Below are 25346 nucleotides of genomic sequence, written 5' to 3' on the forward strand. Positions count from 1 at the left end.
CCAATTCATCCAATTTAATTTGGCAGTAGTGATTGTTTTTGATTGGACGGATAGTGTTGTTACTAATACGAGAAAAACATTAATCGATGCGACAAATAAATATCGATTATAAAAAACCGGTTAATAAATCACTATTACAATTGTCTATGGTTTTTACGTCTTGTCATTCTTGCTGTCAAGTCAACCACCGTCATCTATAATCTGTGCCCAGTCCGATTGTAAGAAGTGTTTGTGTAAATGATTGTGAAACAAAGAATTTTAAAATACGAAATAGATGAGGCTCGGTAGTGATTTAATTCTTAGCATTACTCATGAGTACGGAAGAGACTCTGTTGAATCTCGATTTCGACAAGCCAAACACAACGATTACTCTCCCCGATGACGGCGTGGTATCTTTATCTAGTAGTGCGGAGGATATTTGTTTAGTGCCAGAGGTCGGGTTCGAGGGCAACGTGGATTCTCCGGGCGTGAACCGGGAGTCGCAGCCGCTGCTCGGCGGCCGCGGCGACTTCGAGGTCTCCTTCAACCACTTCCCAGGTACGTCGAGGTCGCTCTGACTCATTGCATCCTTATTAAGTCCAAAAACAGTGTTTTTCGCTCAATATACACTTTACTGGCTTCAGGGCGCAATGTTTAACGTCGTAATTAATTGAAAATAGGGCTAGAGATACGCCTCTTTTTTGCAATCGTGATAAATTACGTTGTATATAATTTTTAGATGTTTTCAACTTCATTAGCCTTAGCCTGTGTAAGCAGCGCCTGTTTATCGATAATCGCAGCCAATAAAACTTGTGCGTCTTCCTCCAACCGTTGTAAGGTTTCAGCACACTTAGATCCATCATTACATCAAACACGATAACACTTCGCCTTGTAGTTTTTGCGCGAACATTACGCCCATTGTTTGAACATTTAGGTAATTATTATCAATACGTACTAACTTCAGACCGCTTGTAATTCATAAGAAAGTTCAGTTTCAAACACCTGAACATAGCCACAGTTGCAGTCAGCAATTTTCAGTGAAGCATAACACTGTTATTACTGAACCTGTTGTTTTTATTCTATTTTCGGTGCAATGGAGTTTCCCTTTCTGTGCAGTGAGTCTTTAATACCTAAATTATCGTTATTTAAAATGTACTTGTTTCTAAATTTTCAATTGCGATTTTAAAAACTGAAAACAGACAATCCATATGGCAGATTGAATGTTTTTGTACAATGTTTTGTGGCAATACTTTTTGTAATGTTCCATTTAGTTTCAAGATGTTTGTTAAACCAAGCAGTGCAATGTTCAAGTAGTAAAGAATTCTTTTGAGATAAGGAAAATAATAATTTACTTACAGCAATATGACTATGCTGTTATAGTTTTTGTATGATGATTATGAAAAACATTTGTTCTTATGACTAGACATGACCATTTTAGTTATAATGCTTAGTAGTAATAATTTTATAGCTTAGTAATGATGTGATTATTAATAGGGAACTAAGCAATATGATAATATTTTGTGTATTTTTACCTACTTTAGATATCCACTTACTTAATTCTATGAGTAAGATTTAGAATAGCTGTAGAAACAATTTAGTAACAGATCAGTTGCTCTGTTGTTATTTAGACTAGAAGGTGTGATGTGGTAGGAATAGATACATATATAGACATTTATAAGTCCTCGGTGGTGGCAAAATATGTGATAAACTTCATTATACCTTCCTTATATACAGTGTTGGTAACCACTTTTAAAGCCACTTTTATCTGATGTACAGTCTAATATTGCTACTATTAATCCATAAATTAAATTATTTTCTATGTGAATCAAAAAGGGATACAAACAGTTTGACCGTGAAGATAAAATTACCACTTTTATTTATAACACATGTGCAAGATGATGGAAGGGTGAAGACTTGCCTATGAGGTGGCTATCGTAGTTCTCAGGAGTGACACATTATCAATTGGCATCGAATAGGCCCCTGTTCTATTTTTTTTTATATATAATATAGGAGTAGCAGACAAGCCTACAGTATTAGATATTCCTACCTGAGGTCGGACACAGATGCGCCGCTACCCCTAAGGACTAAGCTGGAACGCCTCAGAAAAGTCCGTCTTGCTTACCACACCCTTCAAACCTGTTATTAGGTAGAAATAGGTGTGGCGGTGGTGCCGCCAGAGTCGAACCACAAAGGGTTCTACCACCTTCCTATACAGAGTTCCTTCAAATTTCTAAGGCCGTGGCCGCTTACCATCAATCAGATTGCATGCTCATTTGGTACTTTAGTCTTATTGAAAATATGTATGTACATAGTGCACATGTAATGTAATGCTAGATGATTATCACCACATTATGTCTTAACACTAATTAGTGATTTTAATGATAATGTGTCCACATATTGCAACTTTGTAGCTCTTAATGTTTAATCATTAAATCTGGTTATTTAACTTTAATAAACCTTATATTACAGCAAAGATAATTATTTACCTGTTTGCATTTAGGTGTGGTAAGAGAAACATATCTTGTCGAGGCATTCCAGCTTAGTCCTCTGGGTTATTAGGGCATCTGGAGTTGATTACAGAGATAAACGGGTGACAGTAGCTACTTACCATTAGTGGACTGCATGCTTGCCTGCTACTCGTAAATTATAAAAAAAATTATAAGGAAATCAACATCAAAAAAAGTTACTTATACAATTTATACATTTATAAAATTGCTTCTCTTTATTATTATTGTATGTATTTATAGGCACTTAATACCAGATGTTGATTTGGTATATAGTCAATAATTAAATACACTTAAGGATTGTAATATTACAGATTGAAAATGGCAGTCACACTAATTCAAACATTGTGTACAGTTAACAATCTTGTCATCAACCCATGACTGTCCCATTTCTGGGCATGTTAGAGGGCATCTATAGACAAAAGTCCACAACAAATTTTATCACAAGCCGATTTCCCTGCAATATTTTCCTTTATAATTTAAACCAGTGATTACTTTCTATTATGTCCATAATGGTGAAAAATCCAAGGTGCATGGGATTCAGATCTCAGCCTCAAATGAAAGGCCGAGTTTCTATCCACTAGGCTCATCACCTCTTTAGCTAAGTTTACTATATTAATAAAAAATCAAATTACCTAGAATTGATTAGAGCAGATAAGCAAAATAGATACAACGTAATATTATGGAAATGTGAATTACTATTGGGAAAGAGATGTCATATCTATCTACCTATTAAATTTATAACAATATAAACATTATTACCCAAAAATCTGATTTTACTTACAAAACTGCTTCTTATAATTACATATTTATATAATGTAGACAAAAACTATGGAAGATTTTTTACATATCTTTTGAAATGATGTGTTGTTATGAAGCACTCTAGTTGCATATTACCATTAATAACAATGTCTTATGTTAATAATGCAACATTATGATATACTATTAATAGAAGTAGTGGTTCCATAAAAATTTCAGTTCCAATAAAAGTTTGTAATAACAATTTTATTATGCTAAACTTTGTAGGAATCATGCTGATTTATCATTATTTGATAAAAACTGTAGACAAATTCTATTTGTACGATGTTATTAAAATATATTATGTGTAATAAAATATTATAAGTATGACTATGTTAATTACGATGATGATTAATCTAACAATGTATGCATTAATGTTTTGATTAATATTCATTTATGCTTTGACTTCAAAGTCACGGATCAGATAAGGGACATGTAGGTGATTTGTAGAAGTTTTATAATGTTGATTTAAGATAAAACTGTTGGGATTGAACATGTTTATTTCACTTACGAATGTACTTAACATACAAATGTGAGCAAATTAATAAAAATAGAATCCTTTTTTGTAATAAAAAATCAATATATGTCAATTTTCTAAGTTTGTTTGTTAGATAGTCTGCCATTTCCCAAGCTAAATTTAATAAATAATATTAGATACTTATTTTATAATTTTTTTTTGGCTCCGCTTATTTTATACCTTCGTGCATAGCTACTTTGGCTCAATTAATTTTGATGTGTGTTGCATACAAAGAATGTATATGATTGTTTTTTACCCAGAGAACATTTAAACTTTGACTTTAACATAATGTCAATTACCTAACATTAATTTTATAAAGTAAAAACCTAACTGCTTAAATGTAATAGCTCCTTACATTTACTACGAGTTTAAACGAAATTAACGTTACCTCTAATGTCAAAATCCGTTAAGCCCTTTGGGCCGCAACACGTACCAAAGAATAAGACATACTACTCAAAAAACGTCATCTCCGTAATCGAGTTAAAATACGCAAAAATGTACAAAATATCAAATTCGTTTCTAGATACATATTATTTCAGTACATGCGTACTAAACCATGAATACGTAACTAATGTATCAGTAGTTTATTCAAATGACGAAAGCGATAGTGATAAGGCGAACAAGTTTGTATGCAAATCGACGACGACATTGCCTAAAGTTGGAAACAGGTATGGTAAAAATTCGGAGGAAGTTAAATACCGATTTTGAGGTCAAGTCCGCTCAGTGGAACTTTATTTCCTCTAGTGTCGGAGGTTATTTATTTTTTGGTTTCAATTTTTTCTCAGTAGATAGTTGGGTATTTGGCAAAAGTAAGTTTCATCATCAGTAACCTTACTATCCTGCTGTTGAGCACCGTTCGATTGTCATTATGAGGAGGATTAGGTTAGGTTAGGTGGACTAGGGTCCACCTCGCTAGCCAAGTGCTGTTTTGTAGACTTTACATAACTACCGTTGAGAACTTTTTTAAGATCTCTCAGAAATGTAGGATTTCCCTCAATTATTTTCTTATTTAAACGGGTCTTATTAAATCAGTTAGATTATCAGTTTTTAACACATATAACTCAGAAAATTCAAAGGCCCGATTGGGAGGCCGAGTTTTAACCAATAAGCTATCAAAGTCAATTAAAGGCCTTAAAAGTTTTGTTGCGTTTTCGCTCGACTTAAGAAGAATTGAAAGCAATTCCCACAGGATCTAGGATCTAGTTCTTCATTCTTCCTAACACAGTTCTCTAGTTCGAAACATTGTGGGAGTCTATATTGTAGGACTAAGAAGTCTCCCTTCTGTTTTAATATTGATTTTAAATAATGCTGACCGTAATGCTCGTATGTATTTGATATTGAGTATCAAGATATCAATGGCAGTAACTGAGATTTGACTCAGGGTTAAGTTACATATTGCTCGTTATTTCGGCAAAGGGCGTACCTAATGAGTAAGATTAGATCAGATAGGCTTTAAAATCATTTCAACTTTACTTACAAGGTTTGAAAAAATAAGAGGTTGATTATGCTCGAAAAATTAAATATTGTCCACTTTCAAGGGTATTAGAACATCCACATAAAAATAATCTCTAGTAAAATTATTTTATTTGATCATATAAAATGTGCTTTAAGCAAAATGTGTAAATTAAAAAAATATTACGGTTCAAGAGATTTTGTGTTAGACTGACTTAGGGGGGGGGGACCCTTTGGGTACCCTAGGTAAACCCTAGAAATAAATAAATTAACAACCAGACCCATAATAGAAATGATCAATTTTTTTTTATATCATATATGAGTAGCGTAATATAAGAGGAGCATGCAGTCCACCTGATGGTAAGTGGCTACTGCCGCCCATGGACATCTGTAATTAACCCCAGATAGGATTAAATATTGCTACCTGAGGTCGGCCACAGATGCGCCGCTACCCCTGAGGACTAAGCTGGAATGCCTCGGAGAAGTCTGTCTCCCTTACCACACCCTTCAAACCGGAACACAGCAGCGCCTAACACTGCTGTTATTAGGTAGAAATAGGTGTGGCGGTGGTGCCGCCGGAGTCGAACCACAAAGGGTTGTACCACCTTCAAAATGAATTAATGTCTCCTGACTGGGGCCGCTCGTGAGACCCATCCCTTGTGACCAGTATGGTGGCCATTCCGCCACGCGGGTCGATTTTATAAACAAAACTGTGTATCTAATATAATCGTATAATATTTTGTACTCATTAGATAATGTATCGGGACCGATCGATTGTTTCGTTGTATTGATTAAACAAACGAATGGAAAATATTGCCGCGATGTTCTCACGATATGGGTGCTGATAGCGCTCTTAATACGGTTTTTATTTAAAACGCATATTTTGTTTGAACGATAACATACATATTATACTAGGTCTTCTATATAGGTATTATTGTTTTTAATTCCTATACATTATTTTTCTAAATGTTTGTAGTCATATTACTCATGAATAATTCATACAAATGTTACAATAAGTGAGAGTCAGTTGGTTTGTTTGTTTTTCTTTCCAAGCTCCACCAATTAACCAATGTAACGCGGTGTTTAACGAAAGAAAACAGATCCTGAAGGTTAGAAAATGGTTTCTCTGGTAACCAAGGCATTCGTAATTAGAGATGGCCACAGAGGGACAATCGCCACATTAATTTCTGCCTTATAACAGCATTGTTAAGCACTGCTGCGTATAGATGTTGTGGAAATGAAGATATACCTATCCAATCAAAGTTAGTCCTCAGGGGTAAAACGCCGGTGGCTGACCCCAGATAGAAATCTTATCTTATCTAGGGTTGATTACAGATGTCCATAGAAGGCAGTGGCCACTTACCATCAGGTAGGCTGCAATCTCGCATGTGACGTCAACTTATTAAAAGAGAAACAACTCAAATAATATTAATTTGAACCCTATTGATACATCGTCTGTTGATTTGCCAGATGTACAACGTATATTTATTTAAAAGCACTTTACTTAATCAGAATGTGCGTCATGTGTACAGTACAATGTAGGTACATCATACATATGTATGCAAGGCGTAAAGGTTGAGTCGAAGGAGCCGAGATTTCCTTAACATTGTCTAACCTTTGCTATCGATTTCTCTGTAGGCCGGCTTCTTTAGGCTGGAGATTATGACACGTTGCAAAGATGAAGTGGCTTATATACACTACGACTCCCGTAAGTTACTCGCACTTAGTAAATATTAGTCTGATACTTATAAAGTTTCGGTTTGATCGCCGGCCAGACAAAAATCTAAAATGGTTTTGGATTTCTGGGCTAGGCTTGAGTATTTGTGTATTCATCTTTATGTGTTTCCATGGCAGCCACAACATGGAATCCCAGAGGGCCTACCACATTTTAAAAACCATCATAGTTCAGAAAAGTTTTATTTCCTCCTTAAAACAGTAAAATGTGTCGTCATACGCAGTTGAACAAACTTTAACCCTTATTAATTTTTCGTTTATCCATTGTATAACACCAACTGATATTGTCATATTTCGATTAAAAAGTTAAATTTCCTGCAAAGAAAGTAAAAATATGATTAAAATAATATTGTTTTAAGAGATGGTGGTAACCCCCCAGTATACTTCGGTAGGGACACATAATTGCCACATAATAAACGAATTTGATTTGATTTTATAATTTCCCGAGGCTTGACCAACTTAGCCCTCAGCGATAGCAAGGCATCCGTGGCTGTCCTCAAGTAGAACTATTCTTTGAGCCGTGGTTAATTATAAGTATCTATTGTCATTGACCACTTACCATCAGATGGACTGCATGCTCGTTTTCTTCATCAATTCATATAAGAAATATCCTAATTCTGGACATCGCTACATCCCATTCCCGGTTGGTAATTAATGAGAATCATTGATAACGATTAGAACTTGACCCTTTAGTGTAGATAACGCGTTTATTTAATTCGTTATTGCGGATTTCTTTAGCGGCACTGACCTTTTATCAACAACCGTAAGATTCATTTTTATACTTTGCTAGTTTGAATGAGTTATGTATTTTTTTTTTCAATTTAATTATTGTTTTTTATCTAATTCATTTATAAAAACAAATAATCTGCTATGATAGTAATTACAACTGGTGTAATGTCACGGTGACCTATGGATTTCCAAAATTTTTGAACGTAGGGGTTGATTCCATTACTACCCCCATTAGCAATAAAAGCAGTCTTGACCAATTTGGCTTAAAAAGATATAAAGATTGTAATGTTTTCTACGTAATAATTCTTAAAATTCGACTTTGGTAGAAAATGGTTAAGATGTAGATTGAGTACTTAATCAAGGATGTATATTGAACTAGATACATAAATTTTGCACGCCCAATGTGGTAGAACATTAGGTACGTGTTATAAATTTAAGATCCTTGTAAAATACTATGATTGATTATCAGTTTATCACTAACGAAAGTTAATATTCACTAATCACAAAAGAATTTATGGATTACCGAGAATCAAATAGCAATTAATGAGTCGTAATTTTTAGTTTAGTCTCACGACATCTCCATCCAAGGCAACATCAATCCAACTCGAATCGCGTCAAACCTTCATACGTCAGCGTTTTCTTCGCTCCCCAAAGGTCAGGTTTGGTTGACGTCACGTGGATGTAGACTGATGGATGTATTGGAAACCTAGACAAAACAACACGACTTCGCCTCGCGGAAACTTTGTAGATTTTGTGAACTTTGCGAATGTATGATAGTGATAGCCTAATGGGTGAAACTCGGTGCCTAGGCTTACACTTTTGATGTTTTCAAAGTCATGTGACTTTTTAGAATTAAATTTATTATCACTTGCTTTAACTGCAAATGAAAACATCGGGAGACCTGCATACCTGAGATCTTTCAGACCTGCATATATGACCTGCAGAGATCAGAGGCAAAAAAAGAGTTTTCAAACTTATGTGTCTACCAATACGCACTTGGCCAGCGCGGTGGACTATGGCCCAATCCTTCTAGCCTAGTCATTATGAGAGGAGACCCGTAACCAGTAGTGGGACAGTAATGGGTTGATGGCGACATGGTGTCGATTTATAAATACGATGGCATTTACATTTTTTCAATCGTTTTATATTGTAAAACAACGTAGGTAATAACCTAAGATTTTTCCTTATATTGAATGAAATCTGCATGACTTGCATCGTATGAATGCGTAATTTCCTTATACTGCGCAATCGGCCGAATTTGCTATGCTTCTACAAGTTCTACAATTAGTTCGAGAAAATAAGTCTTATTGTTTTTGGTCCGAACTCTCAATAAATATTCAGGTCACTGTGTATTTACTGTAGACTCAATATATAATTGATTCTCTTAAGTGTAAAATTAACAGTTTTCATAGATTAGCCCTGTTTTATCGATGCCATAAATTATAAGCTTACCTATTAATAAAACGATTAGGCGTTTTAATTAAGCAATGTTGATTTGGTTACCCAAGAAGTTTACAATGTAGGCGTAATTAAAAATATATAAAATACTGCTGGTTTTTCAGTTTTTAACGTCGAATTGTAACTTTACAAATGGAATATAAAAGGCAGTGGATTCCATTATGCAAAACTTTGTTCGCTTTCTTTTGTTTCTGTAGTATTGACTTGCTGAAAGGGTTACTTTTGAACAGTGCCAATTGCTATGCTTTTACGGTGCAGACAGGAAAATGAATAGAAAAGTGAAGAAATAAAATAAAAGTGTTTGTCAGTGTAAATTATAGCTATACCTATAGTCCATATTTTATGTAAAACCAAATAATAATTTTGGTGGTCCATGTGGCTTAGCAGTTATTATCAAACAAGTATTGTCCGATACGCAAAGGGTTCTGCTTTCGTCTAGGTAGAAATCGAAAAAATGGACGTTTATTGTTGCTTCCATATATTAGTAGTGGCTTCTTGGTATTTGTGTACCCCGACTTTGTGTTCACAGTATCATTAGGTAAACCTAGTCTCGGGTTCGATCTCCGGTCAGGCAGATATCTAAACGGTGAATAATAAATATACATTTCTGTTCTGCCTCTGGTTGTTTGTGTTCTTGTCTTTGTATGTCCTTGACATGTGAGGGAACTCTATAATGTTTTATGAATTAACATTTATGTTCTCAGATGACCCCCAGTTCAGCGAGCTGGTGTGGCAGGCGGAGGTGGCTATTGACAATGGCATCTTCCCGGAGCGGATATACCAGGGGTCCAGTGGCTCCTACTTCGTCAAAAATCCTGGCGGGGTAAGCACTAAGCATGCCTGTTTATTACCTACTGTGTAAACCGGACTTTGCTGAGTTTAAATCTAAAGTAAATTATTAATAGCGTTGTAGAGACAGAGAGAGAGAAGAAGGTGGTAGAATCCTTTGTGTTTCGGCACCAGAGGCACCACCACTTCAATTTTTCCGCCTAATGCCTAATAACTGTGTTTAGCCACATTTAGCGCTGCTGTGTTAAGGTTTGATAAAGGATACTATAACTTGGGGCAACTATAACTTCAACTATAACTTTGGGGCAGCAGCGCATCTGTGACCAACCTCAGGAGGGACTTTTATCTGGGTTTCTGATTGATTTTAGCGGACTCTACCTATGCTCGTTTGCTTTTTCATTTTTAAACAGGCGGGTTTTTTAATAATAAACACTAGTCATTTAGACCTTTCTGAACGCAAAACAAAGTCCGTTAGCAGGCGAATTCATTTAATTTTAGATCTAATCTATGTGACACTTAAGGTAACATAAATGAATATGTGCATAAATTAATGTCAAGGGGTGGTTGTGGGTGGCACGAGCGGTTCAGACAGGTAACCGCAACCGACGGTCAAGGCCCTTTTCGACAATAAACTAATGCGTGCCGTTATCTAATACTCGATAATCCTATATACGCAACGATACGGTCTACGGTTTTATAACGCGATGGATATCAGCTATTGGATTAGTTGTTGTCAAAGACGGCGAAAGGAATAGACTCCTAAAAGTGAGTTGCATTCGGACAATTTTGTCATCGGTTCAGAATAGAGTATGTTGATTTTCATATATTGCATACTGAGTGGTTTTGATTTTCGTTGCTACTAATACTAATGGATACTAGTACTAATGAAACCAGAGATTTAGCATTGTTATGCTAAAATTAAATTAATATTATTCTAATCTTGATCAACGAAATATATTCCAGCTTAGACCTCAAGGGTTGCAACACCAGCAACGCATCCCTGTTTGGTCTTAAGAAATACTTTAGGTTTATTGCAATGAGCAGCAATGGCCACTTGCCATCAAAGTAAATCCCCATTTACAACACATGTATTTTGAATAAAAATACATATAGGTATCTTAGTACCAAATCTTCTGATTTAAAGACACCCTGCTGAATTCGAACCCAGTACCGCTAGTCTGAGAATCTCAAGTTCATATCAATACGCTATCAAGGCAATAGTGACACCACTATTGCAATTTTTGCCACCGTAAGCCAGGGTGAAGGTCAAAGTAAAGTTATACAATACGCGACGAGATAGGCGCCGTATTGCTATAGCCTACCTATTACTTGTGTCTCTTTTATGAGAACGCCGTAAAACCTATTTTTACTACAATACGGATGTTTAGTATGATTGGAGATTTTCAATAAACATACCTAATGTATATTCCTTATAGTGCCCCGGATAAACCGGATATGTAACTAATACAAAAGTGACTAATATATAAAACTTGAAAATGAGTCAAAACAATTATTGCATTTCTTAAAATAGAGAAATGACAGCGAATAAATGGTAAGTCAATGCAAATACAAAATAAATAATTATAGTATAATACTTATTTATATATAAAGGTTTTCAAGTATTTTTATTGAGAGAGATTTTTTGTTTACAAATAAACCTATTACCATATATAAAATAAATAAATTTAATTTTATGAGTATTTATGGGTGGCTCCAGCAGCAGCAAAGAAGGCATAATGTTAAACCCGTTAGGTGGCTGTGACATCGTTTTTTTTCGAAAGATAATGTCCGAGTAAATGAGGACATAAAACAGCTTATACTGGTATATTTCAACACAAACGAAACCAGAACATTTATATTCACACTGATACACAAAACTCAAAGGAAAACCAGGTATTCCCAAAAGAATAGTCCGAGAATATAAAGGTATTGTACATAGCAAGAGTCGTTTGGGTAGCGCGCACACTACCTTTGTATTCATAGAGCAGGGGTTTCCAACCTTTTCTTGCTCAGGGACCACATTTATGTCCTTCTTGTTAGCAGGGAATGTTAGCTAAATGAAACTTTAACTAAAAACGCAATAGGAGCATACATAAAAATAGAGAATAATATTATAGGATAAACTTTTATAATTTCGTACTAATACGATTTCTGAGTCTGCATCTTCTTCAGTAATTAGCGTATTCTAGGACTAATATTGACTTAAAACAAATCATCACTTACTTTTAAACGGCTCACCGGCCTCTAAACTTAAAATCGTTCGCGGACCTTATTTTGGCTTACGCGGACCACCTATGGTCCATGGACCATTGATTGGCAACCCCTGTCATATGGGGTTTTCCCTGGAGTAATGAAAAAATTTATAAAGTAGGCCGCCACTGCTTGCGATTCGAGCTGAAATGACGTCAAGAGTAGCTATTGAGGTTAATGAATCATTCTCGGTATCTACGTTTTGTCTTTTGTACTTCTGTGGCATACATTGCTATCGGGATCGTTATATACATTGGTATACATTGTGATGAATGAATGAAATGAAGACAGATATAGATGGATAAATTCTTCACGAGTCAAATATGTCACAAATGTCATATCAAATCATATCAAATGTCATATCAAAAAAGTCACGATATGTGCTCTTCTGTGGGGTAGGTTAATGATGATGTCGATATAGATGTATGGGGAACGGACAGACCGACAGAGAGGCAGAAATGCCAACAGAAATATATTTTTTTAATGATGTGTAAACGGGGTACACGTACAAAATATTTAAGCTTAGGGGGCAAAATTAGCGAATGTCTCCATTTTTGTAAACGACCCCAGAAATTCTTGGATGTGCAACAATTCTTGTATTACTATGGATGCCAGCTGATTTGCATATGAGGTTACAGGTGACCATCTTGGAAGTCAGTCCTTGGAAGTGGCAAAACATCTGTGATCGACTTAATCTAGAACCTTTATAGACCACCATAGGTGGCAATGAAGACTGACCGTGCACCATTTTTGTTTGCTCCTTCAGTATTCAAAAAAATCATCATCTTAACCAATAATCCAATGGAAGTTTGTACCCGCAGGCCCTCTAACAAGTTTTTAAATTACAGAAAATCATCGGCGTTTTCAAACCAAAAGACGAGGAGCCGTACGGGCGGCTGAACCCGAAATGGACGAAGTGGATGCACAAGCTGTGCTGCCCGTGCTGCTTTGGCCGCTCATGCCTCATCCCGAACCAGGGGTACCTCTCGGAGGCGGGCGCCAGCCTCGTCGACTCCAAGATCGGCCTCAAGATCGTGCCAAAGACTAGGGTGAGTTGCAATATACAAGCTTCACAGCTTTCGGCTGTAGCGAAACGGATTGACGGATTTTGATATGAGGTGTTGGATTGTGTAAATTGAGAGTGAAATAGACTCGATTATCGGTTTGGCGCGATCCGTTTTAGTGTTTTTAATAATTTAGATTGACCACACGTCATACACAATTTTTAAGTGCCTCTGTAGACCTAATCAGAAATAAATAACTTAATTTCGTAGAAATCAGGCTAATGTCAAATGTGACTTTTCACTACCCTCTTTTAACGAATATCGAACCAATATGTCATAATGACCGAACACTGAGCACTGGAGGGGCGGTCAGCTAGTTTTGCATTCAGTTCTATCGTAGCCTCCGACTGATGCGCACGCGCTCCACATGCTCGGTTGAACGTCGATGGGTATCCTGAATATAAATAAAGTCACAGTTATAAAATAATATAATAATAGTGATTATTTGCGGCTAAACTATCTATCCTCTTGGCCTTATACCCACGAACTGCATAGATGCGTGACAGATGAAGTATGTTTATCATAACGTGCTATTTTATTGAGTAACTAAACCTACAAGCTCCTTTGTTTTCTATACCTTCTGTTTTATAACAGTAAGGTGTTACAGGAGCTAAGATGATCCACTCCTTCATATTACGGGGACAAGGTCATCTGAAGTGTTAATTTCCTTGTTTGGTAGAGGGATTACATTGTTTTATCATCTTATTCTATACGATTTCTGGTAAATTTTACTATTGTTTCCAATTGAAAATTAGATGTATAAAAGTTTATGTAGGTAATAATATCCGAGCCTGTTTTTCTGGGTGAAGAACTTGCGTGATTTAATTAAATTGAAAAAGTTTTGAGGAAACTAACTCGAAGATATGAACAGTTTTCTCTTTAGAATCAGTGACAGGCGGTACTATATCTGATTTTAGGGGTTAACCGCACCCAGAGATGCTAACACGAAGCTTAGCTAACACTTAGGGGAGCAACGCATCTGTGGCCTATCACGGGTAGGATTCCACTTCTATTTAGAGTTGATTACAGACGTCCATCATTGGATATTTATTTACCATCAGGGGGACTGCATGCTAGTTTGTTATTTCTATATTATTATTTAATTATCACACATACGTCGTACATTCTCAAGATTAGTTCGATTTCATAGATAGATAGAGTGCATCTTGTATCTAAATCTTATGATATTAACTAACTTAAAACTAACAAAATGGATGTATGCTTGCAGGTGGTGAAATTGGTGTCGGAAACATTCAATTACCTGAGGATAGACCGGGAGCGGTCGCGGCTGAAGCGCGCCATCACTGAACAGTTTCCCAATCTGCGGTTCAATAGGATGGGACTGCCGCCTAAGGTAGCTGGGTTTTGTATAAAAGGAAAGTGAATAACGCTCTCGACACCATGGCCAACGTTTAAATGTTACATTAATTGTTTGGGAATAGAACCCGAAACTTTGTCAGACGTCATGGCGTTCGCTGCGTTATTCGAATTGCTAAACAGAAAATTCGAATTGCTTCAGTCAATCCTAGTTTCCTAACTAATATTATATCTGCATTTTTAATGAACAAAATTACGTCACCAAATTGTGAGGATTGTGGTGTGATTGAGGATGTTACACATATTTTGATGGAATGTGTTCGAAATGAAACATTTCGGAATTTATATTTGGGAGTAAAGTCTGCACATGTTGGCTATCTGAATATCATTCTGGCTTCCCCGATGTCGGAGGAAGCTAGGGTGCTATTTAGGTTAGCTGACTTAGGTTAAGCAAAAAAATAATTTGGGTTGTATTCTAATTTTTTATTATTATTTTATCTAAAATCATATTCAAATTTGATTATTCAAAATTGATTAATATTGTTTTTTTTCGAACATTAACAAAATACCACCGCTTTGGATAGTGGTTCGTTATGGAGAGGAAGTGGCGAAAGAAACTCCGTATGTGCGCAATTTAAAATCTTTTTAAAGTATGTACTCGTTTTATACAATGTTATGAGATGAATTGCTTAATAGTTTGTTTGTACGGGATGATGTGTTCGCCCAGCGAAAAAATCCCACTTTTAATAAACACCAATATTATAACTGCGAATGTGTGTGTTTGTTTACTACATTTTAACACGCTTTAACTACACCAAATCCATTGCCATTAAATTTTATGCACACTTTGCCAGGGATTCCGAAAAGGACCAACCTTGTATCCCCAGAAAAGTACCGTTCTCGAGAGACCCGAAGCTATAGGTAAAATTGTAGTTTTAAATAAAAATAGATGAACATTCGACGTCGCCATAGTCCACATTAGAGCAATGTAGGTTATGGTTCAGGCCTTTTATACCCAGCAATGGATACTATTAAGCCAGTTCATAATAAAACAATTGACAATAAAAATTGTATCAATTATAATGGTTTTATCGCTTCAATTCCAGGTGGGTTCCTTCCAACTGTTCGTAGAGGGTTACAAAGACGCGGACTACTGGTTACGGAGGTTCGAGCAGGATCCACCGGCACCGCATATTATGAAGAAGTGAGTCGAGTTACCAAAATACGTAACCGAATAGATTCCTAATACCCTGATTGTGGATATCATGAACACTTAACTTTGTGGCTGACCTCACATAGGAATCTAATCCTTTCAGGTGTTGATCACAGATGTCCATGGGCAGCAGTAGCCACTTACAATCAGGTGGACTGCACGCTCGTCTGCTACTCCCATAGTATAAAAAAGGGTACTTAACAATATCAGTTGTGCTGCTAAACAACATAACTTGTTGCTTGCCAACACAATCATGAAGCCACAAATTAAATTCACTAAATGATAACTTGCAATGCATGCAATGTTCTTGAATCGCCGGTAACACAATCACGATGTCCCTGTAGTTTCGGGACCAGAATAGGGCTACGGTATCCCCTGCCTGTCGTAAGAGACGACTAAAAGGGGGCTTCCGGGGTTGGGGGTGGCAAGAGTGGGAGCTCGAACCGCCCGGCCAGCGGCCCCGGAAAGAACGACGGTATGTGTGGTCGCATACCGTCGTACACACCAGATAGTGTGGCGAGCGTCAAGATCGCCTGGGCGGAGCCCGACGGGGCAACGCGCTAAGAGGACTCCGGTTGCGTTCCTTTGGAGATCCCGGAGCCCTCTACGCAGCGCCGAGGACAGCCACCGGGGGGGTTTTAGTGCGGTTAAGAATCCCACATAACCCTACGTCGCTCCCACGACACCGGGTACCTTTTGAAGGTTTCCCCCTCGTAAAAAAAACAATCACGAAGCCACGAATTATTTTAACAAGTGCATGATAACTAATGCATTGTTCTTGAAACGCAGGTTCCAGCTGCAGTTCGAGCGGCTGGTGGTGCTAGACTACATCATCCGCAACACCGACCGCGGGAATGACAATTGGCTTATCAAGTACGAGGCGCCCAGTGGGAGGGGCGATCAGGATCTCACCGATCCTTCCGTGAGTCGCAGATAATATATTATGCTATTTAATTTAATAAGGGTGTAAATCCGAACACATTGGCCATTACCTTCTACGCGCTAAGGGTACACTGTCTAATGTAATCTTTATATATATATATATATATATTTCTTATGTCACTGAACTCCTCCTAAACGACTGGACTGATTTCGATGAAATTTTGATGTGTGTGTTCAAGGGGACTTGAGAATGGTTTAGATTCACAGTTTAGTGGGAAATTCCGTGGGAAAAGGTATTTTTAATTAATTTTTAATTCGTAAGTAGTTATAGAATCGGAAACTATGCGTTTGATCAAGTGGTGATCTTTAGCAAAGTTATTGTCCAAGAGCCCACGAGGGTTTGGGAGTTGGTAAGACCAATTTTCAATAGATGGCACCACAGTCATTCCAATGCAGGTACAAATTTTCCGGTTTATGTATGTCATATTTTCTTATTTAAAATGCGGGCGAAGCCGCGGTTACCACTAGTAAGGGTATAAATACGAAAACATTGGCTTTTATACGCATTAAGGGTGGGACTCTAAGCTAGACTTTACCCTTAGATTTGTAGCGGTTAAGTTTGACGCTAGTGCGTAGGAGGAGTTAGATTCAGTATGTTATGGGTAATATGTATATTGAACCTATTAATAGACTTTTTTTACTCGGGCCAATTTAATATAAAATTAAATGTATATACAAGGTGAATTTTTTAAACAGGCCTTCAGGGCCAAATCCGAAACTATAAGGATTAGCGAAAAATGCTGACAGGAGTTACGAGGCCGATTTTGATAAAAACTAAAACTGCATCATTACTTTTTTAAAATAACTTTTTTTCTAGCCGGGAATTAAGCGAGTTCATTTTGAAAAAAAATACACCCTCTATATTATTCCACTATCTGATAGTGTTGCTTATAAGGATCAAAATCTGGGAAGAGTGTATGTAGATATACTATATCAAAGTATGTCCGTTTGTTTGCAGGAATGGGGCGGGTCTCCCGAGGTGCGCATCGCGGCGATCGACAACGGCCTGGCGTTCCCGTTCAAGCACCCCGACTCCTGGCGCGCCTACCCCTACCACTGGGCCTGGCTGCCGCTCGCCAAGCTGCCCTTCAGCCAGGAGACCAAGTGAGTAACACAACAACATTTCTTTTTTTTCCTTTTTTTAGGAGTAGAAGACGAGCATGCAGTCCACCTGATTGTAAGTGGCTACTGCCGCCCATGGACATCTGTAATCAACCCCAGATAGGATTAGATGATCCTGACTGAGGTCGGCCACATATGCTCACCGAGCTGCCCTTCAGCTAAGAGACCAAGTGAGCACACACCAACATCAATATCTCTTTGTATAATATTGAGGTAGCATACGGGCTGATTGAAACGAACGTAAAAAACCACCAAATACTATGTGGCTGTCGCCCATGGGCATCTGTAATACCACCATAAACATCTCTTTGTATTTTGTGTTTCTTTGTGTTTTGGAAACGAACGTGCTTTTCACTTAATGGTATGTGGCTACTGTCGCCCAGGAAGATCTGCAGTCATCGCCACATAGGATAAGAATCTTACCCAAGATCGGCCACAGGTGCATTGCTATTCCTGATTAATAAACTGGAACGTCTCGAAAAAATATGATTCGCGTACCTCACCCTACCATGCAGAACACAGCACCGCTTAACACAGCAGTGTTAAGCGCTGCTGTGTTCTGCGCTGCTGTGTTATGATGCAATAAAGGTGTGGTTGTACCTATGCATATGAACGACAAATGATTCTACTAGTACGTTCAAAGGAACATTTATGCTCATAGATATACATACATTTTATTTAAGTCCAACACCATTCCAGCCTGATATTTGGCAACCCTGATTTTATAAAATAGAAGTAAAGTATCACCATATGATTAAACTGTAAAAGATTACTAATATTTCCATGAACTATCTAATTATTAAGAGCCTATTTATTGATGATATCCATGATTGAGTAAGTAGTATATTCAACCAGCTTATAACTTTAATATATCTCTATTTCCAGAGAGCTTGTTCTCCCACTACTGTCAGATATGAATTTCGTCCAGGAACTCTGCGATGAACTTCACGTCCTATTTAAGGTAAGTTGTATAACACATATCTATTGTTTATATATCTATATAACAATATCTCGAGAGCTTCCTGAGTGTAGATTGTAAAATTTAGGTTTAAAGTACACTTGAATTAAGTCTCAAGTGGAAACTTATAAAATTAAAGTGGCAATAAAGAATATAGTTTATTTTATGGAAATGGTCGCTGTTATTTTTTTCGCGGATCTTTTATTAATTTTGAATTGATAGGATTAAAACCTTTATGTAGGTGATTAGGTAGAATTAAAAAAAGTATAAAATTTGATTCAAAGTATTTTTTACTTCTTAAAATCAAATATTTTCTGCCTTTATATTGTAAACATTTATTGCAGTAAGTTACCATACCAATCAATACAGTTAAAAGATAATAATTAAATTCACTATATTTATAACGAGATCAATATTATATCATGTATTATTTTATCACTTTTATAAATATGAGAAAATGAGAAAAAATAGCTAAATTCTTCGTTTCTTTTTAGTTATAATAATGGATACGATACACATTTTTAAGATCCGTATTCGTATTTGCGGATTTTAACCCCAAATCCGCGGATATACATTTTTAAAGATCCGGCATATCACTAATTAATAATAATTTTGTTTGTGTGTGTGTGTGTGTGTGTGGCAGCAAGACAAGGGCTTCGACAAGGGGCTGTTCGAGCGGCAGATGTCGGTGACGCGCGGGCAGCTGCTGAACCTCACGCAGGCGCTGAAGGACGGCAAGTCGCCCGTGCAGCTCGTGCAGATGCCCGCCGTCGTCGTCGAACGGTAACACTACACTTCATTATACTGCCATTGTGGCGTATAGGCTGCTGGTATAATAATAGAAGACATAGATTAAAGATTAAAGGTTACTCACTTCTAACAAGAAAATGTAACCATTGACAATTGAAATTGTTACTGTCATCTATTTTCGTGTTTGAAAAATATTAAAAAATGTAGTTTTTAGAGCATTTACAAATAAAACGACATTTCTCCGCACTTTTTCTTCGATTTCGTGGTTTTGCACCACTTAACTGCGCATGTCGGCTTTGTTCCGCATAAATTACACCATGACAGCCATTAAATGGTTGACAAAATTGTCAGCCGTCTAAGCCATTTAATGAATTCTTTTAATTACAAGGCGGTGAGATATCTATACTTATCTATGCTGTTGACACACAAATCAACACACAGCGACCAACAATTAATCTGATAAAATTTTGGCAAATTAGATCTCTCGCCGGGCTAGGTGATCATGCCCGGGCGGCCGTACTCCGACAGTCTCAATTCGGATCTTTTATATGTACAGTCACGAGCATAAATATATGACTATGGGCAGATCAGCAAAAATATGTGACCCAATAACGAGTTCAATAATATATGCCTGCACGAGCGCAGCAAAAATATCTGACATTTATAGGCAGCAAAAATATGTGATGATAACGTTGATCAAATAATTGTGACATGTGTTATGACATGTGACGTCAACTAAGGTGCAATAATATCAGAGATAATTTATAAATATCTTTGATGTAAATATATCAACCTACCGGTCAAAGGGGCTAATGTATTTTTCCGGAGAAAGAATATGAGTAAAAAACACGTTATAAACATTTTCTCATATTTTTTTATTTTAGTAAGAAAAAAACAGGGTTAAAGACAAAGACAGGATAAATAATGTATTTTAACAGGATGAATGTTTCAAATCCGAATCTATAAGGATTAGCGAAAAATGCTAAAAGGTGTTACGAGGCAAATTTTGATAAAAACTAATACTGCATCATTAGTTTTTAGGGTATACTTATTTTTATAAAATAGTAAACATCTGGTGGTGAATTATTTAAAATATCCCTATATACGGGAATCTAACGAGTTCATTTTGAAAAAAAAATAAACACCTTATATTATTCCACTATCGGATAGTGTCCCTTATACGGAGTAAATTTTGGGATTAAATGACAAATTATGGGAAAAGCTTCAATTTCACCCTGTATACAACAAAAATAATATGTCCGTACGACTTTTACAATATATCCTTACTAATATTATAAATCCGAAAGTTACTCTGTCTGTCTGTCTGTTTGGTTGTCTCTTCTTCACGCCTAAACCACTGAACCGATTTTAATGAAATTTTGTACAAAGATAGTCGGAGACCCGAGAAAGGACATAGGATTGTTTTTATCCCAGAAATCCCACGGGAACTAGGGCATGGCGATCTAAGATCGATTAATCGGAGAATCGATCTTTTGGACCCAAAACATCAATATTAGTACAACAAACAATATTAATAAGGATTGAATCGTATACTATGCATTTGATCAAGTGATGATCTTTAGCAAAGTTGAAGGTACGAATTTTCAGTTTTATGTATGTTAGTATGTTATATTTAATAACGCGGGCGAAGCCGCGGGCGAAATCTAGTAGATTATATATTATTAAACTAAAATGGTTACGAATATTCTGATAAGACAAAAATATAAAAATGAAGTTACCGCAACAGTTAATTGATACTTTAATTTAATTTACGAATACTTTAATTGTAACTTTAATTATTTATATTAGCAATACCAAGTTCTACAATTAGCAATATTATCGGAGAAATAGGTTCTATCTTTTTGATATCGCTTATATATATTTTAATCGTTAAAAAGTGGGTAGTAGATCTTTTTATCCAACGCTGCCGTGTAACGTTTCGGAATTGTTTGATAGTGTATTATTAGAAACTAATTCAATTTCTTTTATTATATTATTATTTTAATTAATTATTTTGTATTATTTTCATGATGTGTTATTTTTATAATAATAAGTTCTTATTTATAAAGTCACTGGCTGACACGATTTTATGACTTCGCATTAAAAAGAAAAAGAACGCGGCTTGACGTTCGAGTTGTATTTTGAGCCGGAATAACAAAAGTGAATAGATTAATATTGTCAGATATTTTTGCTTCGTAAAGTGGTCACAATTATTTGATCAACGTTATCATCACATATTTTTGCTGCCTATTAATGTCAGATATTTTTGCTGCGTTCTTGCAGGCAGATATTACTGAACTCGTTCTTGGGTCAGATATTTTTGCTAATTTGCCCATAGTCATATATTTATGCTCGTGACTGTACAATATATTGAGAAAACTTCGATAGTGTACCTCAGAAAACATGTATCGCCATCTCTTAACGAATAGGAGAAAGTCGCCAGACCACTAGACATTACATAATTCGTCAACACCTTTTAATAAAAGACATACCACATACACAATTTGTCACATACACGAAATATATACATTGCCGTCATATATACCTTATTGCCATCGCCACGAATATCACTATCAATATTATCAAAATAAGAAAGATTGTTTCACCAACCCGTAATAAACTATGGCATAATTTAAATACAATGTTGATTCTCTCCAGGTCGAAAAGCGGTACGACGTCGTCCCGGTTCTTCGACTCGTTCCAGCAGCGCTTCCAGCACAAGTCGCCCTTCTTCTCCTGGTGGTGAGCTGCACGGCATAGGTGAGTCTTTACAACCTCATTGACACACTATTTAACATCTGAAAGTGGTAGAACCCTTTGTGGTTCGACTCCGGCGGCACCACTGCCACACCTATTTCTGCCTCATAATAGCAGTGTTAAGCGCTGCTGTGTTCCGGTTTGAAGGGTGTGGTAAGGGAGAAATACTTTTCCGAGGCGTTCCAGCTTAGTCCTCAGGGGTTGCGGCGCATCTATGGCCGACCTCGGGTAGGAATATCTAATCCTATCTGGGGTTGATTACGGATGTCCATGAGCGGCAGTAGCCATTTACCATCAGGTGGACTGCATGCTTGTCTGCTACTCCTATATTATAAAAAAAATTGATTTATCCATACAATCTGATTCAAATTTATCATAACTACAATTACCTGCATGAATTTATTAAATATGTATTTCATTAAAAAGTAAATTGTAAATTAACCTAGAAATATATTGTTGATTGATTGATTGATCAGTAATTTGTTTCCGTTCGACTAATCCGGCAAATAGAGATTAATATAGTGGATATACTTTCATATCAATCTAGATGTATAACGTATAATTTGTAGTGTGCTAGAAGCATATTTTTAATATAAATCGCTCTTATGATAATGTTTCTTAGTGTTCACACTAAATGTGGTCAATTTGAAACACAAAAATTCCTTCCATTTGTATAATAATATCCTAAAACTTAAAAAAGATTAAAATCTCAATGGAAAATTATCTATTGTCAATTTAGAAATACGAAAATGCATGTTTAATATGTTGCGTTAAAATAATATATATTTTTTGTATTTTCAGACATCAATAATGGTGATAGTTCCGCAGTGAAGCTGTTATATTAATATATATTATTATCTAATAGTAAACACATTGTATGATTTGTATATGTATGTAGCATATAGCGTTATTAATAAAATATATTATTTAAATATACTGCTGAAGTTGGATCGATAATTAAACTGTAGTGTAAGATCAAAGGTGATTTTATTGTAAAAATAATATTTATTTTAGACAAGAAATAGTCGAACTTGTCGAATCGGTTATTCATTGAATATAAGTGATAGATTTAACGTCCTTTCAGGTTACATTAATATATGAAATATGAAGATTTAAAATGAGACTTACTTTCATAAGACTAAGACAGTGGACAGAGACAGGTAATGGTAACCAAAGTAGTTAATTGAATTGTTGGAGTATGTTAAAACTACAAAAAAGTTGATTATGTGACGATAACACATATAAAAAAGATAATGTTTGGAGAGGGTCCTATTCTATTTGAAGTTAAGTATTGGGACAATGACCACTTAAGGGCTCGAACACAAAACTGCGATGCGACGCGATGCGAATTCGCAACGCAGAAAATTGCGATGCGAATTGCTGCTATGCGATATCGTGCGGCGTAGCGTCTCTCAGGGTGACCAACAACAACAACTACTGTGCGATGCGAATCAATTCGCAAGTTCTTGCGATGCGTCGAGGGAGCTCAGTCAGGAGTCAGTTTTGTGTACGAACCCTAATACCTGTAAACTGTATATTCGGAAGAAAAATCTTCAGTGTGAAAAAAGTCAGATCCACAGTCTAAAAACAAAGTGACATTTGCTTGAAGTTTCTTGAAGCCTCTTAAAATAAATAAAAAAATCTTTCATGGTAACTTTTGACAACATTCTATGTTAAAGAGCGGAAAAGAGTATAATTGTTGGCATCCCTATCAAACATATTTCTTTCTTTTTTATAAACTTATTCTTTTTCTCTATTTTTCATTATTATTACCATAACCTTCCTTTCAGTTTAACAGGGATTTTAATTACATAATTTAAACAATATGTCATTTTATATTACTGGTTAAACAATAAGTAAAAAATTACATTGCATTATTTTTTAAAATGTTGTTAATAATATACTAATATATACTTCAACGTAACTAAGAAGGTTTCTAAATGCGTATTTAGCGACAAAATGTATTTAAGGGAAATACCTATTTAATTTAATTATTTGCATGACATATTTATTTTATATTCTTTATTTAGCTAGAAGGAAACGCGCATAGCGCTAGAAAATTGGTAATGTAACAAATAAATAAAATAAAGCTTGCTAATTTAGCAAGTTACGAGAATATTTTTTAGTCAACAAATTAAAACGATATTTTCTTCTAATTTAGCGGATTAAGCCAATCTTATTTGCTACTTTAGCAAATAAAATATTGCTTACCAATATTAAAATAATTTTTGAGTTAGAATTTAATGTCTTTTATTTTATTTTTATTGCTAAAGGGAATAATTTAAGTCAGAGCCAAGTGGGACCATGGTGTTAACAGTGAGATAAATTAAGTTTTTAGGTTTATCGGTTATAGTACCTATAGGCTGGCTGTTTATATAATTTCGGAAGTTTATTTTAAGCTTAAAATATATGTATATGCATGATATAATGCGTCTACGTCTCTTTTATGGGTTTGTTTTGGATACAAACGGCTTTTTTATGTAATTATGTCAACTCAGCCTCTAAAATTTTCCATATATTTTTAGAGATTAATACATCTTTATTTTCGCTAGTGATAATGTTAAAGTTAATTAGTTAGTTATTTCATTTAATCCAATTAAATAACAATATCTTAAAGTTCATTTTTATTTCAGTTATAATGAATATATCGATTTCAACTTTAGCAGTAGTACAGTGGCGTGGCGGGCCGAGCTAGTCGCATTTGCTTATTCGAAATATTATATTTATTTATAATATTAAATTATACAATACAAACTGGCGAAATGGACAGTTATTGAAGATCATTCTATTATTTTGAGCGCACGTTGTATATGTATCATTTTAGTAAACAATGTAATCCAAATTGGCGGCTTTTACATATATTTCTCGCTCAAATGAAAGAAATAACTAGTATGTACATGTGTTTGTACTCAACTTGGTCGGACAATTAAGTTAAATACGGACATACGACACGTCCGTTATCGATTTTGGCTGCAAAAAATGATTTGTCCTAGTCCCATACAAAGTACATAAT

The 25346-nt window shown here is 35.8% G+C and overlaps 1 protein-coding gene across 2 annotated transcripts; it reads left to right on the forward strand.

The window, feature by feature from the left end:
* Window positions 1–179: 179 nt before the first annotated feature.
* Pi4KIIalpha (phosphatidylinositol 4-kinase II alpha) lies at window positions 180–23638 on the forward strand. Of its 2 annotated transcripts, none has more exons than XM_073077097.1 (11): window positions 180–537; window positions 9876–9994; window positions 13059–13259; window positions 14503–14628; window positions 15698–15795; window positions 16594–16726; window positions 17705–17850; window positions 18754–18829; window positions 19470–19609; window positions 22235–22336; window positions 23135–23638. In XM_073077097.1, the coding sequence occupies exons 1-10, from the start codon at window positions 312–314 to the stop codon at window positions 22320–22322; spliced, it is 1353 nt and encodes a 450-aa protein (XP_072933198.1). In that variant the 5' UTR covers window positions 180–311; the 3' UTR covers window positions 22323–22336; window positions 23135–23638. The 2 variants fall into 2 exon arrangements, with proteins under 2 accessions (XP_072933198.1, XP_072933200.1); XM_073077099.1 differs by lacking the exon at window positions 180–537 and adding an exon at window positions 978–1094.
* The last annotated feature ends 1708 nt before the right edge of the window (window positions 23639–25346 follow it).

Source organism: Epargyreus clarus, unplaced genomic scaffold (assembly GCF_041222505.1).
Source record: "Epargyreus clarus isolate Ecla_fem2 unplaced genomic scaffold, WU_Ecla_fem_2.2 ptg000010l, whole genome shotgun sequence".
NCBI classification, from domain to species: Eukaryota; Metazoa; Arthropoda; class Insecta; order Lepidoptera; family Hesperiidae; genus Epargyreus; species Epargyreus clarus.

Excerpts from the sequence above, each read along its gene's own strand:
- Pi4KIIalpha (XM_073077097.1), top strand. The coding sequence starts at position 312 with ATGAGTACGGAAGAGACTCTGTTGAATCTCGATTTCGACAAGCCAAAC. Across the intron at positions 538-9,875 it reads CTCCTTCAACCACTTCCCAG|ATGACCCCCAGTTCAGCGAG; the intron begins GTACGTCGAGGT and ends TTATGTTCTCAG. Across the intron at positions 15,796-16,593 it reads GCACCGCATATTATGAAGAA|GTTCCAGCTGCAGTTCGAGC; the intron begins GTGAGTCGAGTT and ends CTTGAAACGCAG.